The 21045-nt window shown below is 41.0% G+C and overlaps 1 protein-coding gene and 1 long non-coding RNA gene across 7 annotated transcripts in view; one reads left to right on the top strand and one right to left on the bottom strand.

The window, feature by feature from the left end:
• PAX5 (paired box 5) overlaps positions 1-1811 on the top strand; it is a 220220-nt gene extending 218409 nt beyond the window's left edge. For all 6 annotated transcript variants that reach the window (XM_033173036.1, XM_033173039.1, XM_033173038.1 and 3 more), the window contains one exon: positions 1246-1811. In XM_033173036.1, the coding sequence (XP_033028927.1) occupies positions 1246-1322 (77 nt within the window). In that variant the 3' untranslated portion in view covers positions 1323-1811. The remainder of the gene's footprint in view (positions 1-1245) is intronic.
• A 3465-nt stretch (positions 1812-5276) lies between these two features.
• The window catches only part of LOC117060643, a 92508-nt gene continuing 76739 nt past the window's right edge, over positions 5277-21045 (bottom strand). The window contains exon 4 of the long non-coding RNA XR_004428018.1: positions 5277-5399. This is a non-coding gene — a long non-coding RNA (uncharacterized LOC117060643). The remainder of the gene's footprint in view (positions 5400-21045) is intronic.

A 21045-nucleotide genomic window follows, 5' to 3' on the forward strand; every position in this document is an offset into this window, starting at 1 on the left:
ATGTGGGCTCCTGGTGAGGCAATCACATATGCTTTTCTCATTTTGCTGCTGCACCATGGTGAACAATGCCATTGCTTAACACAACCCAAAACTGAAACTCTGTAAGGGGTGGACTCTTACTCAAAAACAATAAATAACCAAGGCCTGCTGATGTATACCTTCATCACAAAAAGCAGTCACAAACTAGGGATGGGGCAGCTGTTAAGTTGAATCTGCTGTTCCCTAAGCCCAATGATCTACCTTAGAGCTTCTCAGTGTAACATGAAATGGAAAAGGTAGTGCAAGTAGCTCAGACAATGACAGAGCCAGAAGCAGGCAGAAGAAAAAGACTGGGATGGATCTGCAGCAGGCAGAGGCTGAAGATCCATTCCAGCATCCCCCCCAACCGCCTGCTCTCTTATCTGCTTCCGTCTTCTTCCCTTTTTAAAAAAAACCATTGGGTGTGCCCAGACACGGCTTTGGTAACAGGGATAGTTGGCCTATCACTAGTTTAAATCAATCCACCCACTCTTAGTAGGTATGCATGCTGCTCTAGGGACAAGTGTGGATTACTGATGTGCAATTTGAGTCACCTGGGTATATGCTACAGTTGTCTGTATTATTTATCCTGTAGGTTTTCCTGGCACCTTGTGTTTACATTCTGATCTGAGAAACATGAACTAAGTAATATGTTAGGTGCTGGACAGGACACTGAGGAGGGTGGTTTTGTTACTCTTTCTCTAACTCCTTCATTTGCTTGGTGATGAGTAATACCTTTTTTGATACATTTGACAAAATGGTCAAAGGCCTGGAAACGATGCCTTATGAGGAGCGGCTTAGGGAGCTGGGTATGTTTAGCCTGGAGAAGAGAAGGTTAAGGGGTGATATGATAGCCATGTTCAAATCTATAAAAGGATGTCATATAGAGGAGGGAGAAAGGTTGTTTTCTGCTGCTCCAGAGAAGTGGACACGGGGCAAGGGTTCAAACTACTAGAAAAAAGATTCCACCTAAACATTAGGAAGAACTTCCTGACAGTAAGAGCTGTTCGACAGTGGAATTTGCTGCCAAGGAGTGTGGTGGAGTCTCCTTCTTTGGAGGTCTTTAAGCAGAGGCTTGACAGCCATCTGTCAGGAATACTGTGATGGTGTTTCCTGCTTGGCAGGGGGTTGGACTGGATGGCCCTTGTGGTCTCTTCCAACTCTATGATTCTATGATTCTACCTCTGAAGATTTGTGATTTACACAATGGCATCTCTTCTCTTCTAGGCTCTCCTTACTATTACAGTGCTGCAGCCCGAGGAGCAGCACCTCCAGCAGCTGCTGCTGCTTATGATCGCCACTGACACATGGAACCAAGAAGCACTTATTAAACACATTATGCCGGATGACACAACTGGTACCACCTAGCATGTAACTGCAGAAATCAGACTACAAGGATGGATAACAGAAAATACCCCACATGAACCAATGCAACGATTGGAATGCTATTCTTTCAGCTAGGTGAACTGCTTATTACTGTTTTTAATCACTGAAATTCTAGTGACCTTAACTGAATCTCCCATAAAAAACAGAGCAAACAAAGAATCAGTTTTGCTGACACTCCCTGTGGTTTGCAAGATGCAGTAGCCATGTGATACGCACAGTCTTCTTGCTTCTGGACTAACTAGCTGGTTCTCTGGTTCTCCTGACCATGTCAGGGGAACCGAAGCAGTTCTAAATATTGAGCAGTCCTCCACTGAATGTCTCTCTTTAATGTGCATTGTAACAGGATGCGTGATTCAACATGGACTGTATGGGTTGAAGTTTATTTTAGGGAGGGGGCATTAAGGGGGGGGAATGGTCTGCTCAAATGACAAAGCACCAATGTAAATAACTTGCTTCTTTGTGTTACTATGGAGTGGTATAGCATAAACAGCAACAAGGGACAAATGAGGAGTTTAAAATACAGTGGGAAAATGTGTTTTGATACTAGTGCACTGACTCCAAGAATTCAGTAAGCTTTAAACCAACTTTGAACCAGGTTAACATTCATTGTGGCTATTTCTGGGGCTGTTGTTCTTTCTTGATACATAATTCAAATCTGATGGTCATGTGGGCATATATGCACCATATGTTGGCATTGAACATGTGAGCAAATGACAGACATGGGCAATTAGTGACATTTTAACTGCTGAATATTAATTTATGCTTATTTGCAGTCACTATTAGCAAAGTTACACACACACTGGCTGTAGCTTTAACTAAATGTTACAGAGGAGATTCCATATAACGAAAGCCTTATGTATATTGCAATTGCAGAAATTTAAGGTGGTGCTTTTTCCAAACTGCTTAAACAGTGGTAACTGGGGGCCACTATGAAAGCCACACTAAAGTTCCCCTCACATTAATAAAGGGGCTGCAGTCCAAGGTTGCTCAGCTCCCTGACCCAAATGTCTATGTGTTGAGTTAGGGTGGAAGGATCTGTCAGTATGGGTTTCCTCAATTTCTCCAAAATTAAATTTAGTCCTCCACATTTTGCAGCAAAATTTTTTTCTCTTTTTTTCAGTTTGCAAGCAATTTTCTGTAATATAATGTCACTAATATTCATTTTTATTCACACTTCCCTCTAAAATGCACTTTTGTAAATGTTGATTGAAGAACCACAACACAAAATTCAGCTTTGACGGAAGTCATGTCATTAGGGGATACCTAAATTGCTCACATTTCTCAAGGCACCTCGGAAACAACACAACATACAGTGAAAAAAATAAATTCATCTGAAGCTGCCATAATTTCACTAGGAATGCATTTACCTGTACACCATGAAGTGTGCAGATTCTCATCTTCAACACTGCCCCCAAAAGGAACTAATAGTTCTATGACATTTTATTTAATGTTCCATGCATCCCAATCCATACAGAATGAAGTTTACAAATGGTGGAAAAGATGGGCATCAATCAATTGTGGTGCCATAAAATTCCCTTAACTCAAAAAAACAGTCATTTTATTCCTCTTAAAAAAATAAAAAAATAATGACCCAGTGATGGCCTGTCTAAAGAAAGGAAAATTACAGGGAAAGAAACAGCTCTTTTCACAGAAACCAATGGAATAAAAGTTAAATGGTGTTAGTGAATGTTTCATGTGGCTGCCTGACATGTGTGTCATTTCTGTACAAATATTTCAATTTCTTTCTTTTGTTTTTGCATTAGTTAGGCAATCTTATATCCACTTTCCTGGGAGAAAGCCCTATTTAATACAATGGGATCTCCTTCTGTTTGAGTAGACCTGTGAGCAATGCTCAGCACCACATGCTTTTGCACTGCTTCTCAGGCAATCCATCACTTTCAAGAACAGTAGCTCCGAGTCCTGTTTTAAGATGAAATGTGATGTCTGACTGGGGTCCTGGAGCCTTGCTGACTATCTAAAACGTGTCAGGAGGAGAACTTCACAGAGAGTTAAGTTCTTAGCCCTTCTCACATCCACCAGGTCTTTCCTGATTTGCCCTCCTTCTGCCACCATTCCCCAGTCAAAGTTCCTGGGTGTGTGTTAGCTGTGGCTGTGAGAAAGATTACTGTTGGAGAGAAGTGCAGTAGAGAGATAATGGATGAACGATTAAACACCCCCCTCACCCACCTGCTGTTCTCTTCTTCAAATCAGACCCTCCCACTACTGCTCTTTACATGTTTGCCAGACCTGTTTCTCCACCAAAACTTTGATTTGTCCCTTAGCCTGTAAAATTGCAACTCCTTTTTGCATCTTTTGCTTCAAATAAGCTATTGAAGAAAAACTGCATTTTCTGTTGATCATATCAGAATTTCTTATTTCAACATTTTGATGTAAAAAATGTTACTTGGTAATACAAACTAAATATACAGTACACAGATAGCCAGCAGATTAACTTCAAGCCCTCCAGGAGTTCACAAGAACAGTGCAGAACTGTGAGATGGATGAGATTTTCTGTAATGCCTTTTAGTCCCAAAGAGGACCTCTGGGATATGTTCCAGAGGTAGGCATGCCAACAAAAGCCATATCTCATGCATTTCCCATATTCTATTTGCTGTCTAATAAGATGCATGCATAAAACTTTCATTGTCCAATTCCTCATTTCCATAATAGATTGCTATTGGTCCCTATTTTAGAACTATAATATATGAAAGGGATTCAAGAATATTTACAGCAACAAAATTAAAGAGGCCTTAGTATAAAAAGCACACACATTTTAATAAAAGTCTAACTGCATAATACTAGTGACATTTTCAGTATCAAAAGCCTGCATGGCAATTACTGGATGTTTGTCTGATTCAGTATGTTCATTGCTAGCTGGAATGAAAATTGATTTACAAACCTATGTGTGCCCATTCAGTTTCATAGCTCAAGAGAAACACATTTTGGCCTAACTTTCAATGTGTTTGTATGAAAGCAAGGAGAGGGTTGAAAACAAGAGTTTCATCTGTAACTGAAGGGGAAATTATTTTTCCTGATATTTAAGAATATTTCAAAAGATTAAGAAGCTTTTACTACCAGAAACAACTGGGTGCTATTTTAAAAGTCTATGTTTCTCCATACTTCATCTTTGCTGGCACTATTGTAAGCCTTTATTTGTGAAAAACTGTAGTATTTTTTACCTGGGGGTAAAATCAGGAACAAAACACAGTTCAGTTGAATTGGGCATTCAGTATATAAGCTTTAAAAGTTCTATTAGCCTGTGCTTTAAAAAAAGATAAAATGGAGGGGAGGGGGAGTGTGAACAGGTAATCTGGAATTTTAGCACATGAAGAACTTTAGCCAACTACTCTTTATTTCTAGTTAAATCGAACAATTCAAACTGTATGGCCAGAGGAGTTACACAAAATTTGGTTTATCTTTATACCAAGTATGCTGCATGAAACTTTAAGAAACTGCTTTTCTAGACACAGTTCATTGGGACCTTTTGTATGAATGAAATTGCAATCCTAGACCCACTTCCCATAGAGCAAGGGCCATTGAACCTAATGAGACCTACTTCTGAGCATCAGTGCCAGGGCTTGTTCCATACTGTGGGTGCCCAGGGCCATGGGTGCCATGCAGCATGCTTGGCCCTGGTGCTGAAATTTGTGGGTGCCCACTCCCTTCATGGGGAATTTTGTGGGTGCTCAGGCACCCAGGGCCCCAGTGTGCCGGCACCTATGCTTCTGAGTAGGCATGTAGAGGATTGTATTGTGAGACTTACACAAATTCTAGGTAGGCTGTGGCCACAATTTTGGAGGATTGTGGGTGCCCTTCCACTATGTACAGAGGGGTCAAAGCAAGGCTCAGATTGCTGCAAACTCTTGCTTCCCACCTGCACCTTTGGTCTTATTGAAATAAAAAACTGACCAAGCGGTCCTCTTTGTGCCAGTCTTCTGTGTGTAGGTAGATTTGATTTTGCATGGCATTCTCAGCAGACACACACAATGTACAGTCTGCAAGTGTAAAAAACAACACTATGATATTTACAGGAGTGGCAGGAATTTTAACATGGGGTGGAATGGTCTAGATCTGCTGGCTTCACACTAAAAACAACACCTATCCATTAGATCTTTTCCACACTTTCCATTTGCCTTGCTCTTAGTCTGCGCTTTAATGCTGTGTGACCGAGTTGCCTCGCCCCCCCCCCATGAGCTTTCCCTGCAGAAAAACCTGCTCTTTAAGGAGGAATCTGAGTAAATGGCAATTTAAACCTCTGATTCAACTTTGAAGAGCAGGTGTTCCCAGGGAAAGTGCCAGAACAAAAAAGGGGGGTGCTTCAACCAATTTCTAGCCCAAATTGGTTACTTTGAAACTATGGATTAACAGTGAAGGCAATGTTCTTACAACAGGCTCTCACGTCCGCTTTTTAGTGCCATACCAAATGGTTAAGGTGCCCATAACTCACAAAGGCAGCCACTCCTCAAGATAGCAAACCAAGAACCTTTTCTTCCTCTACCACAAATGTGTGGCTTCTAAGGGTCAGCTAAGGTAAGCTTTTATTCTTCATAGGTCCAGACAGCCAAAAACACCCTCACTTATTCTGTGTGGTAATGTTAAAATGCTTTTTACTTGCTGAGTATTTGGTGTTGCCATACATATTTTGCACGTTGATGGGGCAAAGCATGATAAGGCGCATTCAAGCATTATCTGATTTGGCATGCTGCCCCAACACAACTAGGAGCTTTTCAACAGCTTGTGGTAGATCAGGAAGACCTTTATGTATGCAGCCTTTGAAAAATCCACACTACTGGTTCTGCTATCACCTATTGACTAGGTTCTAGTCCCTCACATGTACAGTTGAAGTACGGGAGCAGAGCTTATGAGAAAAGCAGGGTGAACATGCTGGAGAGAATATTCAGCAAGAGCAGCCTGCAGCTCTGTTCCCATTCAGAGATGTATTGTACACTCCAATTTCTAAGGTTACCATTGATAAAGAATATACACCTCCACCCTTAATTCTAAGTCTACAATGTCCACTGGGCTTTATCAACATCTGAAAAAACAATTATTCATCACACCCCCACAACACATATTTCAGTGATACTGTTGTTGTTTCAAAAAAAAACTTGTCATCATGCCCATGCAACATTCATTTTATAATGTTTCCTCACAGCCAGTTGAGACAATCATATTTATTAATATATGATAAAATCAGCAATGTAAGATAACACAATGAGGACAGATGAACCACCACATTTACAGCTCGTTCAGCCCTTTGCCTCTCTTGCAACCCCATAAACATAGCAGGACAACAAATAAGCATTCATTTGCTAACACAACATGTGCTGAGGTCAAGCAAGTGCACATTTGCATATATCTTTGACAGATTCCTAGGATCTAAACTTTTTCGGATATTGAAAGACTTGCAGGGAGCAGATGTACATGCATGCACAGGAGCCAACTCCTAGGGGCCATGGGGACTTCAGCCCACAAATAAAATATTTGAGGGGGCTGCCCCCCCATGTTGATGAGCATTCCTATTCAAATGATGTGTGTGCCCTGTATCATGTGATCAATTATATGGGGCAGGGTTTACCTGGCCCCCCACAATACTTTATTTAAGTTGGCACATCTACATGCATGTATGCCCACATCATAATATGATAATTTGTTTTTGAGGCATACATTCATTGCCCCAACCATGTACACAAAATTCCCAAGTAAACAAGTGTGTGGACCAGCCCACAACAGTATTATTCTGTCAATAGAAGCAAGTTTATTGAGGGAAAAATATTATCAGTTGCTAACTATCAGGTCAACAGATACTCTTGAGATCCAATTCAAGCTTTACCTTTCCAGTTTGAATGCTGCCTCAGCATGGTCTGCTCTCCCACAGTTCTATTATGTATGAAACACTGTGGGACAGCAGGGGCTAAAATGGTTGCACCCAGTGCTACTGATACTGATATCAGGGCGGCCAATTCACAACTCAGAATGCCCTGAAGGTTACTTTTTGCTGGGTGTGAAGGAAGAAGGGCACTCTCCTCTCTAACATAAATGCCATCATGAAAAGGTGGTCCTATCACTGTCCTCACTTCTGGCACTGGGCACTGAAAGGGGAAAAAAGGAGGGGTGACTTTTAGCTGTGTTAGCTGTTAGCAAAAACAACAGTCTTGTGGTACTTTACAAACTAACTAATTTATTAAAGCACAAGCTTTCATGGACTAGAATCAACAAAAGCTTATGCCCACAATATATTTATTTGCTCCTGAGGTGCCACAAGGGTGTATTGTTGTTTTATCTAGCAATTCTACACTCACATTAGTGAAGATAGGTCAATATATATCAACTAAAGATCCAGAAAACGTTTGGGGTTTTAGTAGAAGTCCTGTAACCACTGCCTTAACGGTGCAAAAGAGAACACATTTCTCTTCTAGAGATACTTTGCAGATGGCTTAGCACTCAGTGCCCTTCTGTGTTTACAGTAGTATCCCAAGCTTAACCAGAATATTATTAAAGGAGTCCTATTGTTTATGGAAGGAAGGTTGGTGGCAAATATCTCCAGTCCTGAAACTGCTTACTCTGAGAGAGTCCCTCCAGCTTTAACTGGGAAGTACATGGTTTGATAGTGAAAGCAATCATTTACATCTGTTGAATATTAATCGGCCACTCTCAAAAGATCTGGAGGTGTGACTCTCTTTTGATAAGCCCTAAAAAGAGTGGATGCTTATCTGAAGCATCTCCAGTTCTTTTGAGGTTTAACTTTTCTATACCCTTTCCCGACCTCAAAGCTTTTTCCAGTGGAGCTACATTAAATATATTATTTCTCAGAGAGAAAAATGTATACTTTATATAATGTATCTTTATATGATCATATTTTTACAGCTTCTCTAGAAGATTTTAACCAGGATAGGACTCCTTTATTAAAAAATATTGGCAGATTTGTAGTTCAATAAACTTCGTATGTAGAAAACTGAATTTGATAAACTTTATGAAGTTTTAGAATTTGAATCTTCAATTCCTTCTGGAGTGTTCTGTTGTCAGTATTATATATATATACATATAATTAATTTTCAATTATTAAATTGGTTTAAATTTTTTAAACTATGTTCTGAACAAAAGTTGGCTTTTGGGGCATGGGGGCATTAGACAAAGGAAATAAATTAATTTTCTAGTTTTTCAATAGTAAAGTGACTTGTGTCACTTTATCTGTTTCTAAGGTCTCTGAATGTATGGGGCTTCCCTGATTTTAGCCTACCCCAAACCAGCAGGAAGTATTTAAAATCTCTCCACTAAAATTAACTATGCTGAATAAAGGGGTCCACAGACCATATCTGTGGACCCGCCTGACAATGTATTTTCTCATTTATGGTCTGATATTTACTCCATCATATTTTCAATTTCCTTGGAACTGAAACAGGGAGGAAGCTCATATATGAAACCACACATTTTTTTCCAGCTCAGGCTGCAACTATTGTAATTATGAACGTGGTAAGCTAAACTTTCTGAGTAATCAATAGTCACCTTTTAATTGTTACACTGTATATACCAGAAGACACCTGAATTTGTGTGTGTGTGTGTGTGTGTGTGTGTGTGTGTGTGAAATCTGGTTCCATCCTACATGCTTTCATTTTATGACTGGTGTCAACATGACAATGCCAAACAAAATACAGCATGCAAGGCACAGTACCAGAAATATCATTAATGTCAGATAGCTTAGTTAATCTATATTACAGTCAAAGACCAGACAACAGAAATAACAATAATAACAGCACCAAGGGACAGAAGCAGTAGATGCAATCAAAAGTTTCATATATACTTCTATAGCACTCCATAAGTCTATGATGCAGAGTCTAAAATCAGTATTCATCAGCTAGCTTGGCTGTCAGATCATGTGACCATCTTTACATACTGGACAGCATCCAGACTTGGTTTCTGATGAAGAGAAAAGCTGCTTCCATCCATGGGAGGCTTCTAATTCAGCAGAGGAATCCCACCAATGGAAAAGCAATTCCAGAATATGATTTTGTTGGTTCTCCCTTCCCCTGCAGTCCCCTATGCCCCCTCAGATCTACTCTGGAAGGTTGGAGGTCTCTCTGGAACAGCATGAGAGATGACACTGAAATGGCAGGGGGAAGGGAAAATTGGCCAAAAACAAATGCTTCTCCTCTCTTTCGCTGGCAAGAACATCCTGAGTGAAACCTGGTTCAGTGGATGCCATGAGAAAACTCTGGATCCAACCCATTGTTCCTCTTTCAATATCATTGTGTGCTCTATGTTTCAATATAACAGCCAAGACAGTACAAAGAGCATTTGTTGGCCACTGTTTGCATCTTTGTGTGGATGCGTACACATCCCTATTGGAATTGGTCCAAAGTCCATTACAATCCTGGATTTTCTGGCTTGTTTGTGAGGTCTGCAATTACACTGCCAGTCTTTGAGATTTTTTCACCCTGCCTTGCAAGGCAAACTTAAGTCAGGTGGGCACTTGCATGCACATCACCTTTTTTACTCCTTGTTTTTGTATTAGGAGGTAATTATTGTCCTGCTGCAAAGTAGCTTTAAGTCTATCTCCAAACAATTCATAGAGGTAATTCAACTCTGAAGGAGACTCACGGAAAGCCTAAGTGTAATGTGGGGGTCTGAAGAGGTACATAAGGGGTCCCTGAATGCTCGGTTGTGTCCAATGTGATGCTAAAACCATTTCCGTTTTCAACAGCAGATGCCTATGCCATATCACAATTAGCTTTTGAAAGCTCCCTTCATTTCAAAAGTGACTTGCCATAAAACACTGGAGGCTGCTACCTGAGAAACACAAGCCCAAAGCCTTCTTGGGGGCATGGAACTAGTTGCACTGTGCTTTGGATCCTGGCCAATGTAAACAGCTGGCAACTAATAAAGGATAAATCTAATTCTCCCCTGGAACGAATCCTGCAAAAAACATAATGCATGAACAAACCTCTTCTTTCTTTTGTTTTGCTCAGACCTGTATTGGAAAAGACACTGTCCTGGTCTGTCACTTTCTAGTGGCCTTTAAAAACGCAGAAACATGTTACATTGCAAATGGATTCCTTTCTGAGTGAATGCTAATTTTTTTTCAAAGACAAACTCCCTTTATTAAGGGTACCCAGCATCAAAGAAATAAATGTTGATTGTATTCACCAAAGTCTCTGATGGCTGTTTAGAAGCTTACTTTTGAAAACCAACAAAATAGACAAAACAAATAAAAATACATAAAAATACAATTGAATTGCCTTTGAACGTAGGAGATGACTCTGTCTCCACACAGATAAAATTGCTTCTTAAAATGTGTATGTTTTGTATTCTTTTTTTTCTAGTAGGAAAAGAACTTGACTTGAAATCTTGGTGTTTTTTTCTTAGTGTTGTGTGTTGCTTTTGTGTGTAATAATATTTGAATGTAATGACAGCAGTGCCAATTTGCCAAAGATGTCGAACACTTTGTTTTGTTTAATTTTGTTTTGGGTTTTGGGATGTTTTTGTTTGATTTTTTTAAGCTGGGTGGGTGTTTAAGGTGTGGGTCAAAGGGAGGGGTGTTTGGGGAATAAGTTGATTTCTTTTTGCTTTGGTTCTCAATTTTCTTGTCAATACTGGACTGTGACTTTTATTCTAAGTTAAATGGTTGACTGCAAACATTTTATTTTAGATTAGTTGAAGAAACATGCAATAAGATTGGCGTAGTTTCAATATCTGTGTGTCTTTTCATGAGAGTGACTGTTACTTGTGGACATTTTGATTTTATGTAACCTTTATGTGAGATAATTATTTGTAAATATTTACCATAATTTTATTGGTTCCAAAAATAAAAATAATTTTTTTAAGTTCAAATGATATAATGCTGCTTTTCTTCCATAGAAGAGTGAAATGGGTTGACAGCAAAGAAATAAAAAAACTCTTGATATTAGCTGAACCACTGGATTCTAAATAATCTCTCAGGGCAAATTTACCCTTCAAGTAAATATATATGTATTTAAGTCCCCCTCCCTGGAGAAGAGTCTCCGGTGAAGTCAGCAGTGATTGGAACACTGGTGTCTTGTTGTGTTTCCATTAAGGTAAGATTGCCAGTCACTGCCACCACCACTCATTTGCTATATACTTTCAACAGCAACTTGCACTTTGGTTTGGTGGCTGAATTCCACTTCCTAACAATGATGGCTGGTCCATCAGGGCTAATGGGGCACTGTCCCACCAACCGCAGTCTGTTCTCAATGGCGGACCTATATTTTTGGAGCTTGAACTGTCACGGGGCCCCTTTGCAACAGCATCAAGGTCTGTGTAACCACTGTTATCTTCTTCAGTGGGGTTGTTCCATGACAGATCACCACACCTTTACAACATCTGTGCTATTGACTCTCAAACTTTGGGTTTGTTGAAATATATACAATAACAAATGAACCAGTTTGAGTTTCTGCCACTCAAATTGGGTCTGCTAGGCAATGTGGGCTAAAGTTGCTTCTGGGGTCCCTGCATGATTTGGATCCCTTATCTTCCAGACCAAATCCCAAAGAAGGAAAGCAGACTGTATAGTCCAGGAGGCCCCTAAGAGACTCTAATATCCAGTCTGCTAGATGGTGCATGTCACCTTGGAGCAATTTCTTCAGCTCCACTACCTGAACCTGTAATTAATATTAAATTGACTTTAAAATAAAACATATGTTATTACACAAAAGCTTTAGTTAATGAAAAATTAATTATTTATTCTCAGTGAATTATGAATAATCAGATTATTTAAAGTTGACTGCCTTCAAAATAAGGGAGGGGGAGCAATATTACACATTACTAGTCTTTCCCCCAAAAGCCAGCAGTTTCGTCACACTTTCCCAGTGTAAAGGAAAATTTAGCAACCTGTGCTTCTCTTATAAATTAACTGTACATATAATGTGCCAGAAGGGTACCTTTACATTTATTTATTTATTTATTTATTTATGAATGAATGAATGAATGAATGAATGGAAAGGGTCCCCTTATACCACTTTGCTTCCAGTTTATCCATCCACACTGATTTTAGTTAAAAAAGGATGATGCTCCATAAATCACACTGGTAGGAAGGGAGTTATGCAAGAGCAGCACCTTTTCTTTCTGCAGTACTGTTTCCATTTACACAGGGTTTTCAACACAGCAGGCCCAGGTGGGCTGTGTCCAAAAATGTTTGATGAAAATATATGTTTAGAAATTTACATATAAGGCAACATTACATATACTGGTAATTTCAACCTTTGGATGTGTTTCTCAGATAGGCAACAAATCCTCCTCCACTTTACTTAAGATTCTCACTACTGCACTCCTCGCACTTCCAGAATCCCACCATCCAGTTGTGGAGCTGGATCACTAAATGGCTGCTCAACCATGGGTGGTACTACAGAGTATAAAATTGTTTACTGGTTAAAGTTGAAAGTGCACAAAGCGGGGGAGATGGAGGTTAGAGAAGAGGCAGAAGTGAAGTAAAGCTGCAGGACCACCCCTAGCCAAAGGGAACACTTTTGCAAAGTTGTTTACAACGTGACTAATTAGAAACATCTTAAACACTCCAATTGGTGTCAAGCTAGTTTGATAATCAACATAGTAAACAGTAACAACAGGGGTCAGCAAACTTTTTCAGCAGGGGGCCAGTCCACACATTCTACTCATGTAAAAACATGCTGATTCCCGGACTGTCCGCAGGCTGGATTTAGAAGGCGATTGGGCCGCATCCGGCCCCCGGGCCTTAGTTTGGGGACCCCTGAGTAACAACAACAACAACAACAACAACAACAACAACATGATGCATATGCATTTTGGATACTGTTGTGTAACCACAGATCAAAAACCTATCACTAGAAACACAGTGAGTGCATAATAATTGCCAGTGTGACTACAGCTTGAACTGGACATTATGCCCACTAGTTGTATATTAAAGGTAAAGGTGAAAAACTGTCCACTTGCTATCAAAGTAGGCTCACATTGTGTCCAAATCATCTCAGAGTGCTTTCACAACACATTCTCCACTGTGCTGATCCTGACCAGTTCGCAAATTAATAGGAAGCTAATGGGAAAGATTACAAAAACTTCATTACACAGCACTTCATGCAAGCCAGGGTTCATTCATTTGATCAAATGCACCGGAAAATACCCTCCTGTATACATGCCATCGCTTTGCCACATTATGGAGCCTTGGCTGAAATGGGACATGGAGGGTGATTTAAATAGTGCTACTAGATCTGAAATATCAAAACTTTCAATAATTCAACAACTGGAAAGCTTAAAAAAATAATAATCTCCATAGGCAACTACTGAAGTAACAGAGCTGTGAAATCAATCAGATAAATTATGTATTATTTACCAAAGTCAATAATTCATTGTCACATCCTCACAGAGTAGTAACCAGTTAAGTATAACTACACTGATGCACTCCTATTTTGGGAAACAAGCAAGGCAGAGAAAACTGCCTACATGAAATCCCTTCTTTCTCATGGCTGAACTGGTCAACCCCTAAAATGAGATTTATCATACCCTAACAAACTGAGACACAGAGAGATAATTTTCAGGTCCTGGTATGAAGAGCTGCATCATACTGAAAGCTCTGCAGGTAATTGAGATTCCCATTTCTGACTATAATTTTTATACTTCAGATATATTTCTGTCAAGCAAATGTATGAGTGGAGATGTCTATTGGTTCTGCTTTGTTCAGTCTGCTTCCTCTCCTAATAATAAAAACCCCTCCCTAGAACTTGATTTGAATTGCCTTTTTAGAGCAGTTGGAGGTATCACATCTGATTAAAATACCCTGTAATGTTTCTGCCTGAGGTATAGAGGACATTTCCCTCCCTTTAGGTGTCCAATCCCATGCCGCTCCATTCCTCAATGGATGCCCTTCTAACATGCAAATAGAGAAGTTTTCTTACAAATGGGTTTTGGGCATTGTCGTTCAAAGTGTACATGAATACGAAACTGTAAAGAAGAAAAGAATATTTGTACTTCAAACTCCATAATCAAAGGAAATACAAACCAATGAAAACTAAAAGGCAAGTAAGAACACTGCTGTTAACTGGATTGGACACTTTTTAAAAATAATCACATTTTCAAACTGCAGACCAAACACTGGAAGGCTGGACCAAAAAAATAAATGAAATGAAAATCAATGTTCTACTCCCCATCTCATATGTTAAACATCGTATGGGTTTGGAGATAGCTTCTTCAGTGGCAGAGCTTCATGCTCCGGCACCAGAGGCAGAGAGCAGGCGGGGGTGGGGCTGGCGTGCGCCCCAGGGGCAGGACTCACCACCCAAAGGGGTGTGGTACGCGTTCTGGGGGTGTGGTGCGCCGCCTGCAGGGGCATGGCGTGCATTCTGGGGGCATGGCATGCCGTCTGCGGGGGCGTGGCACCCAGCGTGGGCAGGGGGGGGCAGCCATGATAGAACCACACTGAGATTGCACTGCCGGGGGCGGTACGCTCCCACCGCCCCCCTCTTCCTCTGCCAATGAGCTTCTTATAAAACTGTCCAGAGCTTGTTTTAAACCAGGCTTAGTTGAGATCACCATATTTTTCACTCCATAGGGCGCACCGGACCATAGGGCGTGTGGCGGAATAAGGCCTGGTTCATCATGGGTTAACCTATCACTCCCATGTTAGGTAGGTGTTCCCTGGGAGGCGGAGCTACTGGGCATTCTAAAAGGAGGGGGAACAACCTAGAAAGGCAGTTGGGGGTTTGGCAGTTGGGTGTGGAGGTTTAGAAAGAGAAACTGCGAGGTTAGGCTTTGGGGAATGGGAGGAAAGGTCATTTACCATTGCTAACGGGATGCAGGAAAGATTGTAACTGAGCTGAATTATATAAGAAGATTTGTACCAGTACTGACTCAAGATATCCATGTTTTCAAGTTACCTTAATAAAGTTAAAAGTGTTTAAACGTTCGCTGACTGTGGCAGTGCGTCAGTACCTCTAGAGGTGTGGTTGAGGGGAAAAGCACGAGAGGTTTCCTTGAGGTAAAAGGGACGGGTGGCTTATTTACCTAACACACAGAGGACTGGGCAGGGAAGCCAAAGGTGCCACGCAGTTGCCAGAACGAAAGGGCAAGCTGCAGCAGTTTGGGAACCCAGGGCGGGAGATCCCAAGGTGGCAGGAGTTTCACTTTAAGAACGTAAAGCACTGAGGTACCCCAGAGACACTCCCATATAACCAATGAAGGATTCATCCTAGTGGACAGTGAAAGCTAGGGAGAGTCACGGTTGGGGAAGAATCGAAAAGGGTGAGGGAGTGGGATCCCTCACATTTATTTGGTGGCAGCGGTGGGATTCGAATACAAAGCCCACACGCCAAGTTTTGTGTGATTTTGATAAGATTTTCCAGTCAGGAAAATGGCACATTTGAGGAAAGCTAAAGAGGCAAAGGGAGATGAGAGAACAGAAGGATCTGAGGCAAGGGAAGATCCGAGTTCCGAACTGGAGTTAATGAAACTTAAATTAGAATTAGCCAAAGTTGAGGCAGAAAAGGAAAAGGATAAGATAGCTGCTGAGGAGAGAATGCAGTCTGAAAGAATACAATTAGCCAAGGTTGAGGCAGAACGAGAGAGATTCGCTATGGAGAAAGAATTGCAGTTGGGAAGACTGAGGCTGGAGGAGTTACGGCTAAGAGTGAAAGCTAAATGCCCTCTAGTGGTCAAAGCACAAACTGCAGCTGCTGTTGCGAAGCCAGTAAAACTGTTACTTCAAACGGATATTAAAAACCTTCCGCAGACGCCAGTCCAGGAGCCAACATATAGTCAAACAGAGGCTTCTGCAAAAGTTATGCAGGTCTGGAGATCTGAGGAAGAGGTTAATAAGGAATTTTTGGAGACTGTCAGAGTAAATGGACAAGAGTTAGTGGGACTACAGGACTCTGAATCGGAAGTTACTCTGATGAGATCTAGTTGTATTCCTAAGGAACAATATCTCCCAAACCAATCTTACAGCCTAAAAGGTATATGGGGACCGGAGTTTGAGGTGCAGGTAGCAGAAGTGAATATTCAGTATCAAGATTTTAATGGCAAGTGGACAGTGGGTATTTGGGATGATCTGGAGGTTCCTGTCCTGATAGGCAACGACCTAGCTAAACAGAGACCTCAAATACATGCTATCACAAGAGCGGAATCAAAAGCCCTTGTGGGTTCAAATCCTGCCATTAATGCATCAACCACAGAGCCTGTGGGAGAGGAAGTACTGATTACGCTACCGAATGCACAGGAATCTAACACCCAGTTTTTAGTGGAACAGAGGGAAGATGAATCTCTGAGAGACTTGTGGGATGAGGTGCAGGGTCCTGACTCTGAAGTGACTTTAGAGAATCCCTGCCTGTTTACTGCAATAGAAGGGAGGCGTCATAGAATAGCCAAAAGGAGAAAAGGTGCAGCCAAGTGGAAAATGAAAATAGCCAAAAGGAGAAAAGGTGCAGCCAAGTGGAAAATGAAAATAGCCAAAAGGAGAAAAGGTGCAGCCAAATGGAAAATGAAAAAAAAAAGTTGGTTTTGCCCCGGAAATACCGACTACAAGTTTTACAGTTGGCACTGGAGTCACCCATGGCTGCTTATCTAGGCATTAATAAAACCAGAGACAGAATAAAAGCGTGGTTTTATTGGCCCGGAATGGGACTGGAAAGGAACCCATTGGGAATGCGGACGTCTTAACCTATCTTCAGGATCTACAAAGTGATTTACAGGAACTCAAGGAACTATCATCCTGTAATTTATAAAGAGCACAACTACGTCAGAAAAGATGGTACGACGCACACGCCAGAGATCGGAATTTCCAACCTGGTGACCAAGTCCTGGTGTTGAGGCCCAGACGACAGCGGAAGCTCGAGGTTTCCTGGGACGGACACTTTAGAGTGATAGCAAATGTTATTCCAAATTAGAAATGTGTATAAGTGCCAAATTAGTTGTTATGGTGGAAATAAGATACAGGAAAAGGTAAATTATTTGTTAAGTTATGTTGCAACATAGAAGTTGTGTACAAAAGGGAAATACTATGTTGTTGGTTTTGATTAAGCTCCAACACATTGCTTCGGCATTGTTTAAAATGTATAACTATGCCTATGCAATGACTTTGGGGGTGGGACGAATGTGGCGGAATAAGGCCTGGTTCATCATGGGTTAACCTATCACTCCCATGTTAGGTAGGTGTTCCCTGGGAGGCGGAGCTACTGGGCATTCTAAAAGGAGGGGGAACAACCTAGAAAGGCAGTTGGGGGTTTGGCAGTTGGGTGTGGAGGTTTAGAAAGAGAAACTGCGAGGTTAGGCTTTGGGGAATGGGAGGAAAGGTCATTTACCATTGCTAACGGGATGCAGGAAAGATTGTAACTGAGCTGAATTATATAAGAAGATTTGTACCAGTACTGACTCAAGATATCCATGTTTTCAAGTTACCTTAATAAAGTTAAAAGTGTTTAAACGTTCGCTGACTGTGGCAGTGCGTCAGTACCTCTAGAGGTGTGGTTGAGGGGAAAAGCACGAGAGGTTTCCTTGAGGTAAAAGGGACGGGTGGCTTATTTACCTAACACACAGAGGACTGGGCAGGGAAGCCAAAGGTGCCACGCAGTTGCCAGAACGAAAGGGCAAGCTGCAGCAGTTTGGGAACCCAGGGCGGGAGATCCCAAGGTGGCAGGAGTTTCACTTTAAGAACGTAAAGCACTGAGGTACCCCAGAGACACTCCCATATAACCAATGAAGGATTCATCCTAGTGGACAGTGAAAGCTAGGGAGAGTCACGGTTGGGGAAGAATCGAAAAGGGTGAGGGAGTGGGATCCCTCACAGGGCGCACCTCATTTTTAGAAGAGGAAACAAGGGAAAATTTTTTTTCTGGTTTTCTTCCTCTAAAAGCCCTGGTTTTTTGAGGATCAGCTAAAAGTTTTGCAGCTTTTTTGCAAAGGGAAAAACCCTGGTTTTTTTTTAGGATCAGCTAAATGTTTTGCAGCTCCTTTTCCAAAGGGGGAAAAGCAAAGAGGAAAAGCCCCATTTTTATGGGGTTGAACTCACATTTCTGCAGCACAAAGGAAAGGGAGCCTTTTCTACAGTTTCCAGACAGATAATCTAATCAGCCAGTCACATGTCGCTGGGGAAACAAACAACCTCCCTCTGCAGCACATTCAACAAAGGAGGGCGGGGCTGAAAGGCAGCCGGGGACTCTTATCTCTCTCCCAAACTCTTGCTGATCCTTTCAACACTCCCTTTTCTCTTTGTAAAATAAAAACCATGATCCTCTTTGGGCCCCTGGGCAATTCAGCTCCAGGGACCACCATTCGCTCCATAAGACGCACAGATATTTCCCCTTACTTTTTAAGAGGAAAAAAGTGTGTCTTATGGAGCGAAAAATACGGTATTTCAAAGTGAAACTAAATTTATCAGAAATTCTCCTCCTAGCTACGTCCTAGCCCAACAATTCACTCAGGCTTGTTGAGTTCATCCAGATGATGCAACTGGCATGCAACATGTCAATGAGGTACTCAGCTACACAACTGCAAATAAAACATTTGAAATGTGTTATAATGTGCAATATACAAATGTGACACTATACAAAATTCAATGTATTTTTCAAAACTTTTTAAAAGCATTTTATATGTGTGTAGATTCATCCTATGACCTGCTGATAGTTCTGAATTGTCATATTCATTAGACAGAGGGAATTAAGGCCTCATAAACAACATTAACTGATGAAAATTCAACAGACACCTGAATCATTAATTATTTTTTAGGGGAATTTCCCACAAAAAAGGGAAGGTTGACGGCTATGGTTGTAGTCCAACAACATCTGGGGACCCAAGGTTGAGAAAGGCTGCTCTAGGGTCTTGCTCCTGAACCTTCCTCTTGGAAACAAAGTACAGGATCTGATGGATATTAAGCCAGTTGACTTGGACATTGGCTAATTTTACTCTCAGTTGTTCATCCGTAGGGGGGATTAATCAGGATTGCCATACTTTCCATGTGATAGATATACACCTGGTGAATGCATTAAGGAGTTATGCTGGAAGGAAAGTTAGTGGAAAGTTTGTGTCCACACAGGAACGTCCACTGATTGTGGCAGTTCCATCTTTACTCAGGGCTTGTCTATTGCCTGCTATGGGATAAATTGAAACAACTGAAAAGCTTCATAACTCAGAATATTTAAACTGTTTTAGAATGTTTTTCATTTATTTATTCATAAAATTTCTACACCCCTTGATTGTAAAAAAAGCACACCTCAAAGTAGTTTACAAAAAAAGAAGCCTTTGCTTGGTTTTTGCTTTTAAATTGTGCATCCGTTTGCTGTATGGGCTCCTTTGGAAGGAAGTGTGGGCTATAAATTCAATAAACAAAAATTCAATAACTAATAATAGGTTTTTTCCCCAGATGTGAAATTCACCAACATCATGAATTGTCCTTTTGTATAATAAATCACAGTGAAGTCTGGTCTGTTTATTCTGAAAAATAACGTTGCTAATAGAAGTCTGCCATTTTCCAAATACATTTTAAGCACACGCACACACACACACACACACACACACACACACACACACGTTGAACATTACCCTGATCATGTTTTAAACCCACTTTTTGAATCCCACCCCCTAGGAACTGCTTCACATCTGCTTTATCAAGACCATCCAAACTGCCAACAGTCATCAGAAAAGGTCAACTATATGATTTCGGCATTTAAAAAAAATACTTGCACAAATTGGCTTGGATCACAGTAGACAGCAGGCTTCATCAGCCATTATTTCTGATCAATGCAAATAAGATGGATGTCACTCAAGAGAGAGGGATTGAAAACAAGCCGTATAATCCTCTGAAAGGAGTGTGTGGAGGGGAGAGGGAAATGAACATGGTACTGATTCGCATCTAATCCAGTGTTTCCCAAACTTCTGAAAACTGGAGGTATACTTCACTTTCATATCCTAAAAGGTTTACATTAAGCATGTGAAAAAATAAAAATTACCTTTCTACAGAGGAACCCACCCCCTGGTGTCTCTGCATGAGTCCCTGCCCTGATAGGAAAAAAGGCGAGCTCAGTGGTAACTAATGCAGAGATACAACAAACAGCTCTGAGGCATGGAAAGAAATTGTGCTGCATCTCTGCTTCAGGTGTGATTGGTTCATTCAGCTGCCCTAAATGCAAAGACACAACAGAATTAGCCACATACACACAGAGAGAAGAGACAAGCTGTAAGGAGACACTGCCAGAACATACTCTGGGCCCCATCTTCCTTCATGCGTGGGTGCTATGGTCCTCCCAGCTTGTATGCCCAAGGACATGGTGTAGCCAGCATAGTGTAATGGTTAGGGTGTTGGACTAAGACAAGGAAGACTCAAGCTCAAATCTCCACTTGGCCTCTGGCCAACCATACTCTCCCAGCCGGGACAACTTCAAACGGCTAATTAATGATTATGATTATTTTATCAAATTTACATAACATTCTCTAAGAGTCTTACAAAGAGAAATACAAAACAACATTTAAAAGTAAAAAATAAAGTAATTAAAACAATAAAAATTGATAAATCAAAATTTTATTTCTGATGAAAGAAAATGGAAGGGACATCATATAGGTTGTCTTGAGCTCCTTGAAAAAAAGGTCGAACAGGATATGTATACATAACTAACCATTCAAAAGTGTGTTTGACATATTTATTCTGAAACACACACCTCCCCACCACAGTCT

This window comes from Lacerta agilis, chromosome 16 (genome assembly GCF_009819535.1).
Source record: "Lacerta agilis isolate rLacAgi1 chromosome 16, rLacAgi1.pri, whole genome shotgun sequence".
In the NCBI taxonomy this organism is placed as follows: Eukaryota; Metazoa; Chordata; class Lepidosauria; order Squamata; family Lacertidae; genus Lacerta; species Lacerta agilis.